This window comes from Corvus moneduloides, chromosome 11, assembly GCF_009650955.1.
Source record: "Corvus moneduloides isolate bCorMon1 chromosome 11, bCorMon1.pri, whole genome shotgun sequence".
In the NCBI taxonomy this organism is placed as follows: Eukaryota; Metazoa; Chordata; class Aves; order Passeriformes; family Corvidae; genus Corvus; species Corvus moneduloides.
Window position 1 is genome coordinate 14,396,788 of NC_045486.1, and position 16,889 is coordinate 14,413,676.

The 16,889-nt window shown below is 38.0% G+C and overlaps 1 protein-coding gene across 6 annotated transcripts in view; it reads right to left on the bottom strand.

Moving 5' to 3' along the window:
* The window catches only part of CACNA2D3 (calcium voltage-gated channel auxiliary subunit alpha2delta 3), a 398,896-nt gene that overhangs the window by 92,156 nt on the left and 289,851 nt on the right, over positions 1–16,889 (bottom strand). For all 6 annotated transcript variants that reach the window (XR_004242342.1, XM_032120753.1, XM_032120750.1 and 3 more), the window contains 3 exons: positions 15,792–15,866; positions 5,254–5,337; positions 118–189 (listed from right to left, as the gene is read on the bottom strand). Coding sequence is in view for 5 of the 6 variants with exons in the window: in XM_032120753.1 (XP_031976644.1) it covers positions 118–189; positions 5,254–5,337; positions 15,792–15,866 (231 nt within the window). In the remaining variant the exon portion in view is untranslated. The remainder of the gene's footprint in view (positions 1–117; positions 190–5,253; positions 5,338–15,791; positions 15,867–16,889) is intronic.

The following is a 16,889-nucleotide window of genomic DNA, read 5'->3' on the forward strand; positions in this document are numbered from 1 at the left end:
CCAGTGAGCGAAAAAATATATACTGCAGGGAACCATATTTATAGCAACCTTAAAAATAATTTTAAAAATTATCTGTTTGCTTTAAATTTAGTTGGAATAATATTTTAGACATTGTACCCCTTTGTCCACTGTCTTCTTCACTTCCATGGAGAATTTTCCTGTTTTCCGGTTCACCATTGCATTTCGGAGCTGAAATGAAGGAAATGTGTGTCAATTCCTTTATTTGCATTTTCTGTAATCCTTTTATCTCTGAGCTCTCCAGTACACCCATTTAGCCTAAGTAGTACTCAATTTTCTTAATTTCTTCGTTTTCCATAGTTTTACTACAAACTGAGGAACTCATTCACAGATTTTATTAGTTTCTGTATAGGCCAAGGCTCCTGCCATACAATTTTAAGCTAAGGTACATAAGATAGGAGCTCTCAGCATCCTTCATAGTAAAATAGTTTTATGTGTAGTAATCTGGATTTTATTTGGGATGAACAGTGTAACTGACTACTATTCCGCAGTTCCTGCATGGGAAGGCAAGAACTAGCCTCCCAGCTGGATTTAGCTGGTTAGACCAGGGCCCAGTGTTTAAATACATCAACTATGACACAGATAATAAGAAAGAAAAAAAAAAGGAGAAAACCCCACTTATCTTACACTATTTATTCTGTTTAAGAACCTACATTGGACTGCATCCTTAACAAGCACCAGAAACTTCATCCTAACTGCATCAAAAATTAACATTAGCCCACAAAAACCAGATGACAGCCCAAATGATATTTGATCAGTAACATAATTCAGTGGAAACACACAGCTAGAGTGCTCTGCAATTCCCTCTGGTTGCCCATTGGTGTCCAGGCACCCTTTGCAAGGTAATAAACTTTAGCGCTGTAGTGCAAGCCCTAGGTCAGTCACAACTTTAACAATTGGCCTGGACCTCTCCCTCTCAGAGTCGTCCAAAAGACATTTTAAATCCCCTTCAAAAACATATTTCATTGCTTTATAAGCAAAAAATTCAGGGAAGCTAGGGAAAACAGAAAACAAATGGAAAAGGGTTTATACATAATGATTTACCTGCTTCTCTGCAAGTTAAATCTGTTACTTTTTAGATCACCACAAACACTTTTTTCTCTGCATGAGGTACACACTCCCAAACCTGGGAGCTGCAAAGTCCCTGGCCCATCATCCCTAAAAACTCTTCCCCTAGCACACCTTGTTGCTCCCTAGGAAAGAAGAGTCTTCCTCCCAAAGGACACACAGCCTCTCTCTTAGGTGAACGTGCCATGATGACAAAAAGGAGTAATAAACCCCACAACCATCTCCCGGGTCTGTAAGCCAACATGACCAGCAGTGTCCCCAGGGATGAGGACAGGCCACCCCAGCACAACTGGTCTGAGGTCAGGGTCTCTGGGCTGAAACTGAAGAAAGACAAGATATGTTTTTTGAGAAATCCTCAGCCTTAGGATTTTGACTTTGTCTACCTATCAGTTCAGGACTTCAGGGAAGAAATAAAAAGGTTGCTGTTTAACAGTTACACCATCCATAAATGGAAATATTTCATTTGAACACTCTTAGATTTACTAATGGAAGAGGTGAGTTATTTTACTTGTTATGGGAAAAAGCACCTATAGATCTTTTGAAGCTGTAATCCTTATTACAATTTGAAAATTGCACTGTTACTAATCAATGCAGCATTTAAAATGCTGGAAAATATTGACAAAATGAGATTTTTATGCCTCTTCTATTGCTTATCTATCTGAACACAATTTTGAACATCATGTTCTTGCTGAATAAGCATCTCCTGTTCTACAGTGCCTCATGCCAGATTGAGCAATTCAGTCGAGGTTTAATGAGAATTTGTGAAGACAAGACATATCAGTGCACTCTGCAGGCTTCCTGAGTCAGTATGGAGGGAAAAGAGAATGACCAAACTTGCCAGTGAAATATCTCACAAACAAGTTGATCATGGTTGACCTATCAAAAACTGCAAACTTTGCAGCTCTTTAAATTTAATTCTAGGGCATCTAGATTTGAATTAACAGTTTTACTCTTCTGTCAATGAGTGTAAAAGAATAATTTTTAGCTGGAGGCATATATAAAATAAACCATATATTTTACTGTAGATTTTTTTTTAACAATACATAATAGGCAATTCTGGAAATAGTTTCCTATTTTAAGTTTTGTGGTTTTGGACTTGGAGAGCTGGTCTTAATTAACCATCTACTTTCTAACATTTACAGAACAGTTCCATTTATCTTTAACATGGTTTTCATTTTTCTCCTATTGGTGCCTGCAGTTGTCTAAGACCCATTCCTCCCACAAGCCTCAGGCAAGTCATAGATTTACTAAAAGGATCTCCAAATTCTCAGTAGTGTTTAAGATCAAGTCTGCATGTAGGATTTAGAGTTTTAGTCTTTTTTTTTTTTTTTTTTTTTTTCTGCTTGCTGTGATTGCATTTCTTGGCTTTGTAATCCGGTTTCTCAGCTCTTCTGTAGTTTCCTCTCCCTCCTCAAATGCATAAAATAGGTACTGCCTCAGTTGGCTTGAAGCCCCAAAACCTTCATTCATGGTCTTTCTTTATTTGGGAAAAAAATATTTCATTCAGCTAGAAATTATAATAGAACCATTTTAAGTAAGTTAATGAGAAAAAGGTTTCTGTCCAAATTGAAACTCCTCCTCTTTGGTACTGTGTATTTGCAAACTTTGCTGGAAGACACTGCTAACTTAACAAGCTCATGCTGAAATTTCTGTTTCTAATAAAGTGTCTTAACAGCAAGATAGCAGGTATTGTTAACCTGGAAAATGAGCTGATATATTTATGACAACAATATTTCGTGGTGAAAAAAATTCTAACCTTAGTGTGGCCACCTTTTCCTTATTGGATCACTGGAGAAAACCTATGTCTTCACTTCTCAGAGTAATAAGCATTATTGCTCCTTCAACAAAATATCTTTCAATCAATTCCTAGCAACTCAGTTTCACTGCTGTAGTATGAGATCATTCTATATTCTTGGAAAACTATGTAACCATTAAATTAATGTGGCAAAAAGTAAGAAAATGTCTTAATCAGCTTCTACATAAGTGTTTCATGGGAGAAAAATATACCAGTAGTAGTCTATGTTATTAAAAGCAGCCATATGAATACATTAATTCTTTTGCTCTGCAGTTGAATAAACAATGCTTTACTACCCAAGCTTGGAAAAAATCAAGAACATCAAATCCAAGGCCTTGGGTGAAGCAGAGCCACATGTAGCTTGTTTCTGTTTTACAATCAAAAATTCATTTTTAAGAAATGTGTTTTATAGGCGAAAGGAAAAGATTCAGATGTAATGTATGCATATATTTTCATCAAAATGTGAAATAAAAATTTTGCACCCTTAAGACAGACAAAACTCAATTTTTGTTAGAAATTTTCAGAAAAAGTGACGCAGCTTAGGGGTGTCAGTCAAAGGCAGTACTTAGAGAGAGCTGAATCTGGACTTTCATGTGTACTCAGATAGGATCTCAACTACAAATAAAACTTGATTTTCAATGTCACCAAGATAGCTCAATATTCCATTATCTAAACCACTGAACTTCTACTAAGTTATAAGATTAACTTCTACTAAGATATAAGATTAAAAACGAGGGATTAAAAATGTGAAAACCAAACAGAAGAAATAATGGAAGAAATATAAAGAAAAAAAGAAGACAAACCAAAGAGAAATAACAAGAAGAAAAATCATGAAGGTTTAAAATCTGTGTGTAAGCACAGCAATAACATTTGAAAGGAAAGAGGAAATTTTAAAAGGTCATTAGTAGAGAAACTGGTTGAGTAACACTGATCAAAGATAAGAGGAAAAGCAGGGTATAAAACATGAGGCCAATGAGATTGCCAAGACTGCAGAAAGCTGCTACAATATATGAAAATCTTATGAGGAAACCTTAAATAGTGTGTGCACGGAAAATGACACAAAGCTATAAAAACGTTGAAAAAGTTTGTGTGTGCACTCCAACAGAAAACTTCAACCTAGGAAGTGAAATGGCCTCTGAGGAGAGGCTGAGGACAATCTATCACCTGGTGAAACAGACGTTGCTTAAAACGTAAATGAACTGTTTCACTATTCACAAAGGGGGTGGAGAGAGAGAGGAATGCAAGATATATATTTTGTAAGGGAGAAAGAAAATATAGACTTATGTCAGAACAGGGATCAAGAAATTAGGACATCTGAAGACTGACAAGACTCCAGGGGCTGCTGTACGTGATCCATCCCAGATTTCGGAAGGACATGACAAAGTAAATATGGGAACCTTCAGTGGATGTATTCAAACCTCTCTGGAAAAGCAGAGGTAGAGGGACTTGAGAGAAGCTAACACAGGACTGATATTTGAGAAGGGATCGAGGAGACATCTATGAAAAATACAGACATGCTAGTCGTGACTTTGGCAGGCAGGACCTTATGGGAAAAACTAAATTATGGGACAGAAAGACGAACACCTGGAAAGTTACGATTTAATTAGGGACAGTCAGCACAGATTCACACAAAACGAATCATGCCTAACAAATCAGATTTATTGAGGAAGTGACAGAAAGAACAGGCAAAGGTTAAGCCATGGACATAAGGAAAGCTTTTGAAACAGTACTGCAAAAAGGCTAAGCCTGAAAGGTAAGAAAGAGTAAGATAAAGAGTGAACTACAGGGTAGATGGAGTACTGAAAAATGAGGTTAATGGAAAGCATTGTGTGATAGACACAGAATTTATGCTCCTGCAGCTACCCATGTGTCTGAAATTAGAGTTTGGAGTGAAACTCTGCTCTGCACACAGGTCAAAGAATCCAATTTTGTTTATTCATTTTTTGACTTTGTACATTAAGTAAAACACCCCCCATTACTTCCATTAAGGAAAGAAGGATGTCATGGAAAGAAGATCAACTCATTTCTGAGTTTCAGCGGTTGTCTGGGCCAGCTCTAAGGAGACATTATATTCCTGTTTCTAGGGCTATATTTGCTATCCAGCACAAATACACAATGGGATGTATGGAGACTGCAAAGGTGATGAGTTTTACCAAAAATACAAAGAGTCTGTGTTTGTGGTATAGGCATATGTACGGAAGAAGCAATACAAAACAGTTATAAAATTCTGAACGAAATAAAAGGGACTATTGTCCTTCCCTTCCTGAGAGCAGTCAGGTGGCCTCTCTAATGACTACTTAAACAGTTTCCAGGTACAGTAGTGGGATGCAACAATGTCTTCTGACAGGGTTTTAAAGCAACACGTCACTTACCACATCATCTCTGTCTTCCCACTCAACCTCAGAAAGATCCACACTACTGTAGTTGGGCTTTCTTCGTTTCTTCCCCTCTTCATACTGGTATAAAAAAGGTGAAATATTTAGCACATCCTGTTTTATTTGCACAACAATTTTTGCATCAGAATATTTAAAAAGTTTCTGAATGCATGCTGACGGTAAACAATACACTCAGCTGTAAGTAGCTTAATTCACACAAAGCGCACCATACTGCTGCATCAGTGTTCCCTGTGAACTAAAAACCTACATCACATGATTATTTGCATAACCTCTTGCCATGATGCAGAGCTTTTCTTGATGGACACACAGGGAGGTCAAACTCAGCTGTCGTAACTTCTTCTTCTCATATGGAAAATACATGAGACCTTGGATCTTGCAGTTTATGTTAAATAGCTCCAACTGGCTCTTTCAGCTGTACAGGAAGTTATATTTACTGTAATCTTATCAACAAAATGTTTACCCATTTCACTTCAAACAAGATAAGATGCAAGTCTTTGGGAAGTATGGTGTTAACATTTGCTGATACCTCATTTTATCTACAAGGGGGAAAGTAACATACTACTAATGATAATGTAGGGGATTTTATCACTACTCACTGTTACGCTGTAAATCGCACATTTAAAATAAACATTCTTGTGACAAATTAATTTGACACCGAGGTGTTTATAACGTGGGAAATTCTGCCCTCTGCTGAACATTCAAAATCAGCCTATTAGTGTAACCACACAAACCTGGCTCTGGGGAAGAAAAAAGTATTTAGGAAGACCTGTGAAGAAAGATCCTGACCAGTTAAGTAAAATTAGGAAACTACATTTGAAAAAAAATTAAAATTGGGAGAGGATTAGCATAAGGTGAAATCTGGTCTTTTATCAAGAGAAACCACAAGTCTTTTTATGAAGTATGACAGGAGATATTGGGATGCTGTGAAATATCCCCAGATTGCTTTTGTGACTCCTCAGCAGCATCAGAGAAGGAGACAAACTGTACCTGCAAAGCAATATAGATATGGTTGATTCTCATTGCTCAGGCCAGGACCACCTACACCATAAACCAAACCTGTCAGTGTTTGAGACAAGCAATTCATCACCACAACCAGTGGCGTGGGCACTTTCAATCATGTTCTGCAGAGTACAGAAAGACCAAGGGAAAACCTTGCTGTCTGAGCATTAAGAAGGTTGCTCCCATCCTGACTTTTCCCTCCCTGAATTAAAAATTCTCATATAAATCCCACAGTTGCTTTTGTAAACCACAATACTTAAAAATAGGAACAACATAAATCTTCCTGAACAGAAAACCTTTAAAAATATTGAGTATAGCATCATAAACACAAAGAGATTCTGAGATACTGGTAGCACTGTAAAATTTCTCCTAGCATTGGCTTCACTGAGCTTCTTTAATTTTTACTCAGAAGAAATTGGATACTCCAATTTTTCTTACAGACAGTTCCTTTAGGAAATTCTGTGGGATAAAATCCCGAGTCAATTCTCATTCTTTTGAATAAAAAAAATCCCAGAAACTCTGTTGGTGTAAGTTTTGAGAAGCGATGCAGATGCTACTGAAAAGTGTTTCATGTGCTTTTCTTGCCCTCTGCTAAAATCCACTATTCTTTTAAGAGGGTTGTCTACTTCTCACCTACAACTATTCAACAGATGGGTAGGGAGATGTAAAGAACTTCTGCTTTCAGTACATGCCTATACACCGGACTTTGAATTCTGGCAGCTCAGTTCTACAATTAATTCTTGCTACCTGTCAGCCCTGACAGCCAGAGACATAACTGTACCCAAATACTGAAGCACAAAAATTGCAGCCAATATAATTAAATCTCACAAGAACATATGAGAGGATAACATCCCATTCATTACCAGGGCTTGATTTCTGTAGCTGTGTTTTGCAAGCCTTTCATTATGGCTGCAGCTATATCAATATTATCTTTAATCTTTACAGGGAATAACTACATCTATTCTCTGTGGCTGCACCAATTAACGAAATAAATCTTTGATCTGATGCAGTCATTCTAGTACAGAAATGGTTACAGTCAAGCTCTGAAATACTGAGAGCTGAACAGTGTTGCAAAGACATTAGCTGGCATCATCTGAGCAGAGCAAACAGCTCCTGTACTGATTCCAATGTTTAATTACATCCTCCCTCACAGATGTTGAAGAGCTTCTGGGCTATACTGCATTCTCAGACGTGCAAATCCTTGCTTAGGCCAAGAAAAGTTGATCTTGTGTGTCTGACAGAAGTAGGCTTCAAACCCAAGGCAAACCATTTGCATCATACTGATTATAGGGTTTACTTTAATCATATGGATTCCACACCTTGCACTCAGGGAGCAAAAACCAAAAGCAAACAAATGAAGGGCTGGATAAAAATCCAAAGTTCTGCAGAAAAGAATCAGAAGCATTCATGTCATAAAAATTCATAATGGTCAAGCAAGAGTTAGGCTCTATAAGGATTCAAAGGAGCTGCAAATGTATTTAAAGGTATTTAGGATAGGAACTTACAAGGTATTGAGATGTCTGACCCCTTATTCAGCAATTACACTTTAGGGGCTACTGTTTAACTGCCTGCACAGTAATTCAATAAGAACAGATTGATATAGTTCAGAAAAGGACAGCAGACAAAACAAAACCAACCTGCAGGAAGGGTGGGATACAAAACTTATTTGTACATAATCTTCATGAAGATATCACCTTATTCCAAGCAGTAAATTTACATTATGCTTATGTAACCAGGGCATCAAACGTCAGTGCAAGCAGATCAGATACAAAATACTTCATAAATGTAATCTTGAAATGCCCATTCTTCTCTAGCTTCTTTCTAGTTTTATTGCTTAATTAGTTTCATAGTAAAAGTTATTCCTGGACATTGAAGCAATGCCCCAGGTTTTAAAAATTGCATTCATCTGTATCTTCTTCCCTGGTAGCAAACCTAATCTAACCTTTTATCTCTGAGGCTCCTGGGTAAAGTATAAAATACTGATTGAAGCCTGAAGCCAAACCCATCTGCGAGATTACTATAAAGCATTGAAAAAAAATCATTAAGGACCCATTGGGAAAGATAGAAACTAGGAATTCTTCCAAATTACTCTGATTTAAGTACAGGAGAAAAAGAGCTAGATTTAAAATGTGTGCTGTTAATCTTTGGCTAGTATAAAATGTGAGGTCATATTATATAGCAGTTAACCCCTGGGAGGGAAAAAAAATGATACTGAAAAGTGTTAAATATCTGGACTGCAAAAGAAGCAACTTTTGGTTCGCCCAAAACAGCAGGATGGTTCTAACTTATTGTTTGTGAGAAAAACACAGGATTTGGTTTTTCCATTAGAATGAGCTTTATCTCACTCAGTATCTTTTGTTTGAGACTGACTCTTACAGCACTGGATGATTCAAACAACGTGTGACGTGTGTTGCTTAAAGACTGAACCATGTTTTTTCACCACCCTGTACACAACCATTTACATGTGCCATTATTAAACTCTTTGCTTTAATTTTTTTTTTTTTTTAACACAAGCAGTCCCAAACCATCTGCATTGAATATGACCAGACACATGTTTATAGAGTCAGAGTGTAGTAATCCGATCAAGGACAGAGCAAGCTGCATCCTAACAGCTGCAATCTTGGGTCTAAGGTGATTGGAATTTCTCAGACGTGCTCTGTCTGGATAACGGGGAGGTAGGAGAGAGGAAGTTGCTGTGATAACAGCCTTGGAAGCATCACTAGATTTTAGTGAACTTTCCAGGCCACAATGTGGAATCATCTGTGAGAAAATATTGTAGTAAGAAAGTACCTACTAAAGAGCAACCAAAACCTAGAGAGGTAAAACCATTTCAAGGAATAGCTCTCCATTGCCAAACTACTAATATGTGCAAAAGTAAGGAATTAGGTACTGAAAAAACTCCTCCTAATTTAAAACATAGCATCATTCAATGAAGTTTCATCGTTTTGAATTAGCACTTCAAAATTTGGAGAAGGTATTAATCTCATCAGGCTTTGAGAATGACCCCTTTTTCTTTTGTTTAGAGGAGACAAATGAACATATGCAAATATATTTTGCTGAGCTTGAATTCTACATAATAAAATACACAATATAATTGTTTCTATAACTGTAGCTTGCACTAAGCCATCCTGCAAAGGTATTCTTATCTACAAAGTCTGATAGGAAAGCTTGAATGAACAAATATCAGAGGAAAAGCATAATTAACTAAAATAACACCTTTTTCCACACAGTTTTAAATAGACAGAGATTGTGTGCACTGTGTTTATTGCAATTCCCTGGTCTGGGCAGTTATTCAGCTCCCTCTCTTCTCTCAGACTCTGCACAGTAAAGTTACCACTTATTTGTTGTCTGGGGTGACTTTGACTGTCAAGCAAAGCCTGCAGCTCTTGGGGTGGAAACTGCTTTGGACCTGACTTCCCATGGTCAATGCAACCTCCAAGACCTTCACCAGCCCTCCCAGCACAAGCTGCTGCTCTGTCCCACTGCTCCCACTGCGGGGACTGTGCAAGGGGAAAGCTTGATGTAAAAAAAACCCCAAACACAAACAAACAAACAGCCCCACCAAAATACAACAACAAGAAAAGAAAACAACAACAAAAAAAAACCCCAAAACATAAAAAACCCAATACAAACATACAAAACCAACAAAAACCCCCCAAACAAACAAATCAACAATAGTAGTGAAAAATCGCCTTCCCTGCTTTGCCTGCTAATAACCTGATAACATGACATCACCCCCAGTGACTGAGCTTTCATTCACCACGTGCTGCTTAGCCCCAAAACATTCTGCCTGGGGATACGTGAGAAGCAGCATCTTAATCTAAATCACTACTGCTTGGCCTTTAAGCTCTTTATTTCATTTGGAATACTTTTTTCTCTGCTCACATGATCCTGGTTTGTCATTTGTGATACTTTAATTTCACAGTTTCCATCCAGTTTGCAACCTCAAATGATCTCTTATTGACCTACACTTAGCCTTGAATCTGTAGAACACTAATAGGTGCTCAGTCAAAAACAAGGTTTCTCTCTATACACACCTCCTTAGTTTAATATTAAAAAAGGTAACACCTTGATTCTCTTAGGAAAAACAACTTCCCTGTCCGAAAACAGATTTTCATGACCAGCCTAATATTTAAGATGTTAATCCAGAAGTTCCTAGGTCATGGTTGGTAGTAGAAACCAGTTATTTTGGATTGATTCTCCATGCCAGATGGCAGTGAAAAATTGCTGCACCATAAAATTTGCAGAAATACGGCAGAGAAAAGCTGAAAACAGGAGCCATGTCATTTGCTAGGAAAAAGAGAATAATTTAATTCTAAGTTTCCAGGCAGAGAAAAAGTAGGAACTATTAGATGTGCCATGTACACAGGAGAACCCTCTAGCAAAACAATAGAACATAGTTCTTCTGCCACATGTATTTAACTAACTCTGACTACTTACCCTCCTAACATGTGTTTGCTTTTGAAATGGTGCAGTAATGTTTAAAATGATAAAGCAATATGGAAATATACAGGGTGAAGTAAAAGTCGATACAAAATACCAGCTTTAACTCCCACACCTTGAGCCTGGCCAAGGAGTTCATGGGCTGAGCTCACGTTCTCAGGTGGGTTGCAGTCAATTATCACAGAAACATGGATGTGATTTACTCCACTGAAGAAAACAACCCCTCTATTTGGGATTTTATTTGCATTCTCAGGATTTATCATTTGGGATTATGTAAAACTGGCAGCTGCTTATAATTATTTGGGGTTTGAGTAGAAATAATTAAAAACATCTGCCTTTATCTTAATACTACCAGACTTAAACCCTTGAGCTCAGTTATACCTAACTTCAAAGCTAAAAGCAAACAATGAAAGAAAGCTTCACATATTGCTAACAAATTTTCAGTGATTCATTTATATGTACAACCAGTTATTCAACAGCCTTCAAACCTTTAATTATCTTTTAAATATATGTAATTTTGCACTTCTAATTAGATAGCAATTTAATGCTCTCACAGGGATTCAGATGGGCTGTCTTTTTTGAAATGTAAACTCCAATAGGAATAATCATTGGCATTCAAGTGATTGAATTCTTCAGTTATTTAAATGAACGTGAGGCATTTACGCTGTTCAAATCATTTAAATATTCTGCTGTCAGCTACAGCTGTAGAGTTTTACGGAGTCAATGAATAAAGCAAGGGTAAGTGTAGGTTATCTTACGTTCCAGGCAGGACTCCCCAGAGAGAAATGAGATTTGCTGCTTCTGAAAGGCTAACACTGCTTAAGTGGGGCATTAATGTTTCCCCTGACACTTGGGTTTCTGTGTTTTTCTATATGAAGAGAAACAAATTTTCTCAAAATTTACAGCTACAAAAGACTTAATACTGATCTAGAATCTTCAAACACTCCAGGTCGTTTAGATTAATATAATGCACGGTGACTGTCCACATTCTAAGGGTGAAATGGTAACTTACTCAGGCACCTGAACCACCAATATATTTTGGGGAAGGCATTGTAATATGAGAGGCTTTGATTTCTAGATGTCACTTTCCCAGTCAAGCCTGATCAAATGAAAGATGTACATCCCTGTATAGAAAACAAGGCATTCATTGAATTCATTTACAATGATAAGAGCATTCACAAACAGCCATTCATAAACCCCACATTACAAGCCTTCCAGAGCTTATATTGAGAGTAAGAATAAATGTCTCAATCTTCTCAGAGATAGTGGGTTTTGATTTAAACCCAGAAACACTACAAAATCTATAGTAAGCAGGGATGATATTAGATTAATTCATAAATCAGAACACATTTTTAACCTTGATTTATTTAAAAAATGGTAGAATGCAAACAAAAGATGCAATTTTATTCCAGAACATATGCATTTATCTTTAAAGGCATATTTTCTTTAATTAAGAAACTCAGCCTCCTTGTTCAGGAGCTCTGAGTATTCTACCCTAAATGAACCTAGTAATTACTGAAAAAAACCACCCCTGTTCCACTCCCTGAACAAAAATACAAATCCTGTTGCTAACCATGAATCAAAAAAGCCACAGACTTCACAAAAACTGGTAGCAACCTTGCTATTATTTGTTGAAAACCAGACAAACATTAGGGCTGAGAGGCAGCAGCACAAACCCCTAACACACCAGACAAGGTTTGCAAGGGTGGTGATCTGTGACTGTGGCAGACACTCATCTTCCAGGGACATTCCTTAATTTCTTTGCAATCCCACTACACTTCCCTAAGAAAGCAATTTTCCTCTGGCACCAACCTTTAACAGGCTGCAGAGTGACAGTTACAGTAATGAACAGTCAGCCACAATTAATGTGGTGGTTGTTTTTAAGGGCAGGAAAAAAGTATTTACCCCTTGTTTCTCATTCTTCCTTTACATTCAGTAAACTCTTTTCTTTGCCAAACTGTAACATCATCACCATGACATATTTTCATTTTAAAACCTAATGGTGTAACACCTGGCACACACCACAAGTGTTAAGAGGCTCCTGAAAAGCAGATTAAATCTGCCATAATCGCAACAGAGGAAAACTGTGTTCCTCATGTCCATGTTTCAACATGGGTAAGGAGCCTCAGACACCAAGTTAGGAAAAATCTAAAAATCCACTTTTGATCTCCCAAACAATTGATTCTTTTTTTAATTGGAAGTAGGTAGTGGTTTTCAACGGAATATAATATTCCAAATAACATGATACAGCTGAAAATGTTTTCTCTTGGAACATAAAATACCGCTCTGTAAAAATATAGACTTTTAGTCAAACTCAGCCCATAGGAGCATTGTGATACGGTAATATTAAAAAAAAAAAAAAAAAAAAAAAAAAAGTATTTTTCCCATCTGGAGTTCCCACTGATGTATTCTTGGTAGGAAAGGAGACTTAAAAAAGGCATAATACAGAAAAGTGTGCAATGGGTACTCCTCAGCTATGTGACAAAAGAAAAAGGGGGGGGGGAGGAGGAGGGGAAAAGGAAAAAAGGGAAAAAGAATTAAAATAAATTAAGAAAATAGAAAGGAAAAAAAAAGGCTGTGAAGCCCACGAGGCGGGCGAGCGGCGCGGCTTTCCCGGGAATGCGCTGCGGGGCCGGGGCAGCGCCGCCCCCGCGCCCCTGGGCGGAGCTGCGGCGCCACCTCCCGGCCACGGCCCCGCGCTGCAGCCGCGGGCGCTCGGACCCCGCGGGGGAGCGCCCCGCATGGAGCGGCCTCGCGTCCTCCCGGAGCCGCTCCCGAGGGACCCCTCGCTCCCCACTGCCGTGCTTCATGGACTCGTTTGTCAGCACTCATCGCCCTACCAGTGCCTTGTAAAGAACGGGACCAAAAAGTTCTTTCTGGTCGCTCTGTGGGACAGTGGCTGGGGCCAGCTCGCAGCCAGCGCTGCGCTCCGGGGGCTGCTCCAGCAACAGCCGCAGCCTCTGCCAGCACCCACCGAGGATTCGGGGTGCACCTTCCTCTCCTTCCGGCAGTCCGTCCCACGACCACCCAACCTGTCATCCTCACCGAAAGCCAAGTTTACTCAAAAAGCCAGCAGAAGAAACAAGAGATGAAATCTCCATGAAAAACATTTTTAAATATAAACCCAATAGAATAATCAGCACAAAAATGTAGCCAGCTTAATGATTACATACACTGCTCGGTGGTAGATAGAAATCTGGTGCAACAGGAAGCATTCTGTGCTGTTTGCTATCCTGCCTCTCTGCTCTGTGTCCCAGAAGACAATTCCTTAAAAAGCAGTACATCAGCTTCAGAACTAATAGATATGGGGTTAGGATCTCAGGAGTTCAGTAATATTCTAGTTTTACATCACTGCTGGAAAATATAATAACAGGACAATCCAGCGTGGATCAAGTCAGTAATCAACGAGGCTTGACTGTAACTCTAAGACACAAATAATTTTAGCTAGTATCTTTAGTGAATTGGCTAATTCCAGATCTACAGGCCTATTTTCACATAGTTATTGTCACAAATTTCATGGAATCTTACAATGGTATCAGGATTTGGCCTGTAATATTAAACCAAGGGCCCAGGCCAGCAATCACTTCACTCTCAAAAACTCCACTGAAGTCAACAGGAGACTCTCATTACCCACCACTGACAGAACCCAGAGGTAAAAATGACTCTGCTAAAAACCTGAAATGAACAGACCATGAGTATATCGCAATGAGTTCCCCTAGCTGACAGCTTATGGGCTACTGCCCAATATTTTGATTTAAAAAAGAGAGTCTATTGTATAAGGTAATGAAGTAAGTGCCTTCAGGATGTACATTTGGTGAGGGATAGTAAGAGGAAACCACTTTTGCCTCACCAGAGCAAAACATCAGAAATTAGGAAGAGGGTAACACCCTCTGTCAGCCTAACTTAGAGCTATCCACAGTTCCTGGACTTCATCACTTTCTGTTTTATAAAATATTTATTTTACAGTGGATAAATACTAATAATTTTGAAATAAGTAATTTGCCAGAAGAGAAAGGGACACTACAGCAAAAAGACATGAGTTATCAAATCCTTGCGATGTAGAGAGAGAACTTTCAAATATATTCCTATGGCTTGCAAACCTGGGATGCCAGATTTACCCACTGAAGCTTCCTTGTTGCACTTACCATAAGCTCTACTCCAGTTAAAAACTGAACTAAGTGCAAATACAAATGTTGATTTAGTGCCTAATTGCTAGCCCAAACCTTGGAAAGACAAATTCTTTTGCTGGACGAAGGCTTCAGATATGCTAATGGCTTAATGAATCATGCTTGTCAATAATTTTATTTTCAAATTAAATTATCCACCCAGTTAATATTTCTGATTTCTGCTGAAATATTGTTGAAATTGGACGTTGCTTGGAGTGCCTGCATGAGAAGCACATGTGGCAGCCATGTGGATACAGCAGTGGAACTATTAATACCCGTGCTTTGCTGGGAGTCAGTGGTGATGGAACACTTGGAAGTGCTGTTCCTAAACAATGATGCAACCAGGAATGCACCAGGCCTCTGGGGTGTTAACTTGATAAACAATTGCATAACAGTAACTTTATTTTTCTTGCTGTGATTAATGCAAACAAGATGATAAGGGAAACTAAAGGTAAAATTTGCTGCTATTTCTCTTTTAGTACAGAAAATCCCTAGTGTTCCTATTTTGCTTAAAAATATGCTTTATTGAAATTTCTGCACATATATTAAATTAACCTTAACACTTTAGCATGAAAAATAGGGGTTATTACACAGCACTAGAGCATTCCAAAATTCCATTTCAATGTAAAGTGAACATAATTATAGCAATTTTTGGCTTTGCTATTTTGCAGTAATGGAGGTCTGCATCTTTTGTAGAAACAACATGTATATTTATTTTCCTTGGGGTTTTTTCATGCTAAGTGTTCCTTCTAGAGGTAAATTTACTAAGAACTAGGATGGGTTATGAAACAATATAACGTATCTTGTCTATTGTACTTAATTTTCAATGAAGTTTATTCACACTAAGAAAAAAACAAATGCAACACATACAGCTAAATAAAATAGATCAATAAATAGCATTCTTACCAAAGGCCTGAGTTCTGGGTGAGTCAAAATATATCCATTGTTTGTAATTGCAAAAGCATATCCATGAATACCTAACTGTAAAAGTAAATGAGAAAGAAATACTAATCAGCATGGTCTCCAGTAAATCTGTAAACAGAACTCAGGCAATAATTTGGCTATCCAGGGCAGCTGGCAATCACAGCCCTTATCCACACAGTGTTTTGCTATAACAGAGGCAAAGATCCTTGACATTTGGAGCAAATGAGAAGCTGTCATTGTGATGAATTCAGCATACAGCATGGTTTTAAACTGTCCCACAACTCTGCTATCCAGGGCATTTGTTCCTTTGTGTGCTAGAGTTAATATATATATATATATATATATATACACACATATGTAATATACCTATATACGAGATGCCACAGCATGTGGCATACACGGAACAAGTGCCAGGGCAAAGAGATACTGGGATTTTATAAATTCCCCTATTCCCAGGAGTGCACAGCTTTCTTCACTTGTTGTTAAAGTAGCACTTAAAGATAAGGAAAGGGCAGCTACAGCAAGCAACGGTGACCTGTCACATGTGATATTTACATCTTCCTACCTTAAAGGCTCTCTGTTAATTCCAGTTCAGCTGGAGACACTGAAGGCAGCTATTTCTGCTAAGGAATTTCCTCTTAGTTTACATCTTTGTACCGAGTGGAACTGTGGGAGATTCCATGAGAGCAATGAAATGCTTGATGAGGCCTGAGAGTGTCCAAATTTAGCATTGTACTTATTTAAATAGAAATACTGGTCTGTTTAACAATATGCTTATTACACAGTTGATTGCATCCACTGAATGTAATAAATGTACCTCCAAACCCTTGATGTGGTCATTCAAACATCCCTTCTTAGCATAAACTTGCTACTAATGTAGATTTTTCTACAGGTTTACTACGTATCTTTTGCCATGCAGAGCAAATCTTCCTATCCTTCCTTACCCATTTTTTTCAGTTCTTCAGACAATATAATATCCTGTGTATTTTTATTAAGCATCTCAATACACTGAGGTATTAAATACCAAACAAAAAAAAATGGAACTTTCTCACACTATCTTGCTTTGATATTTACTTTACA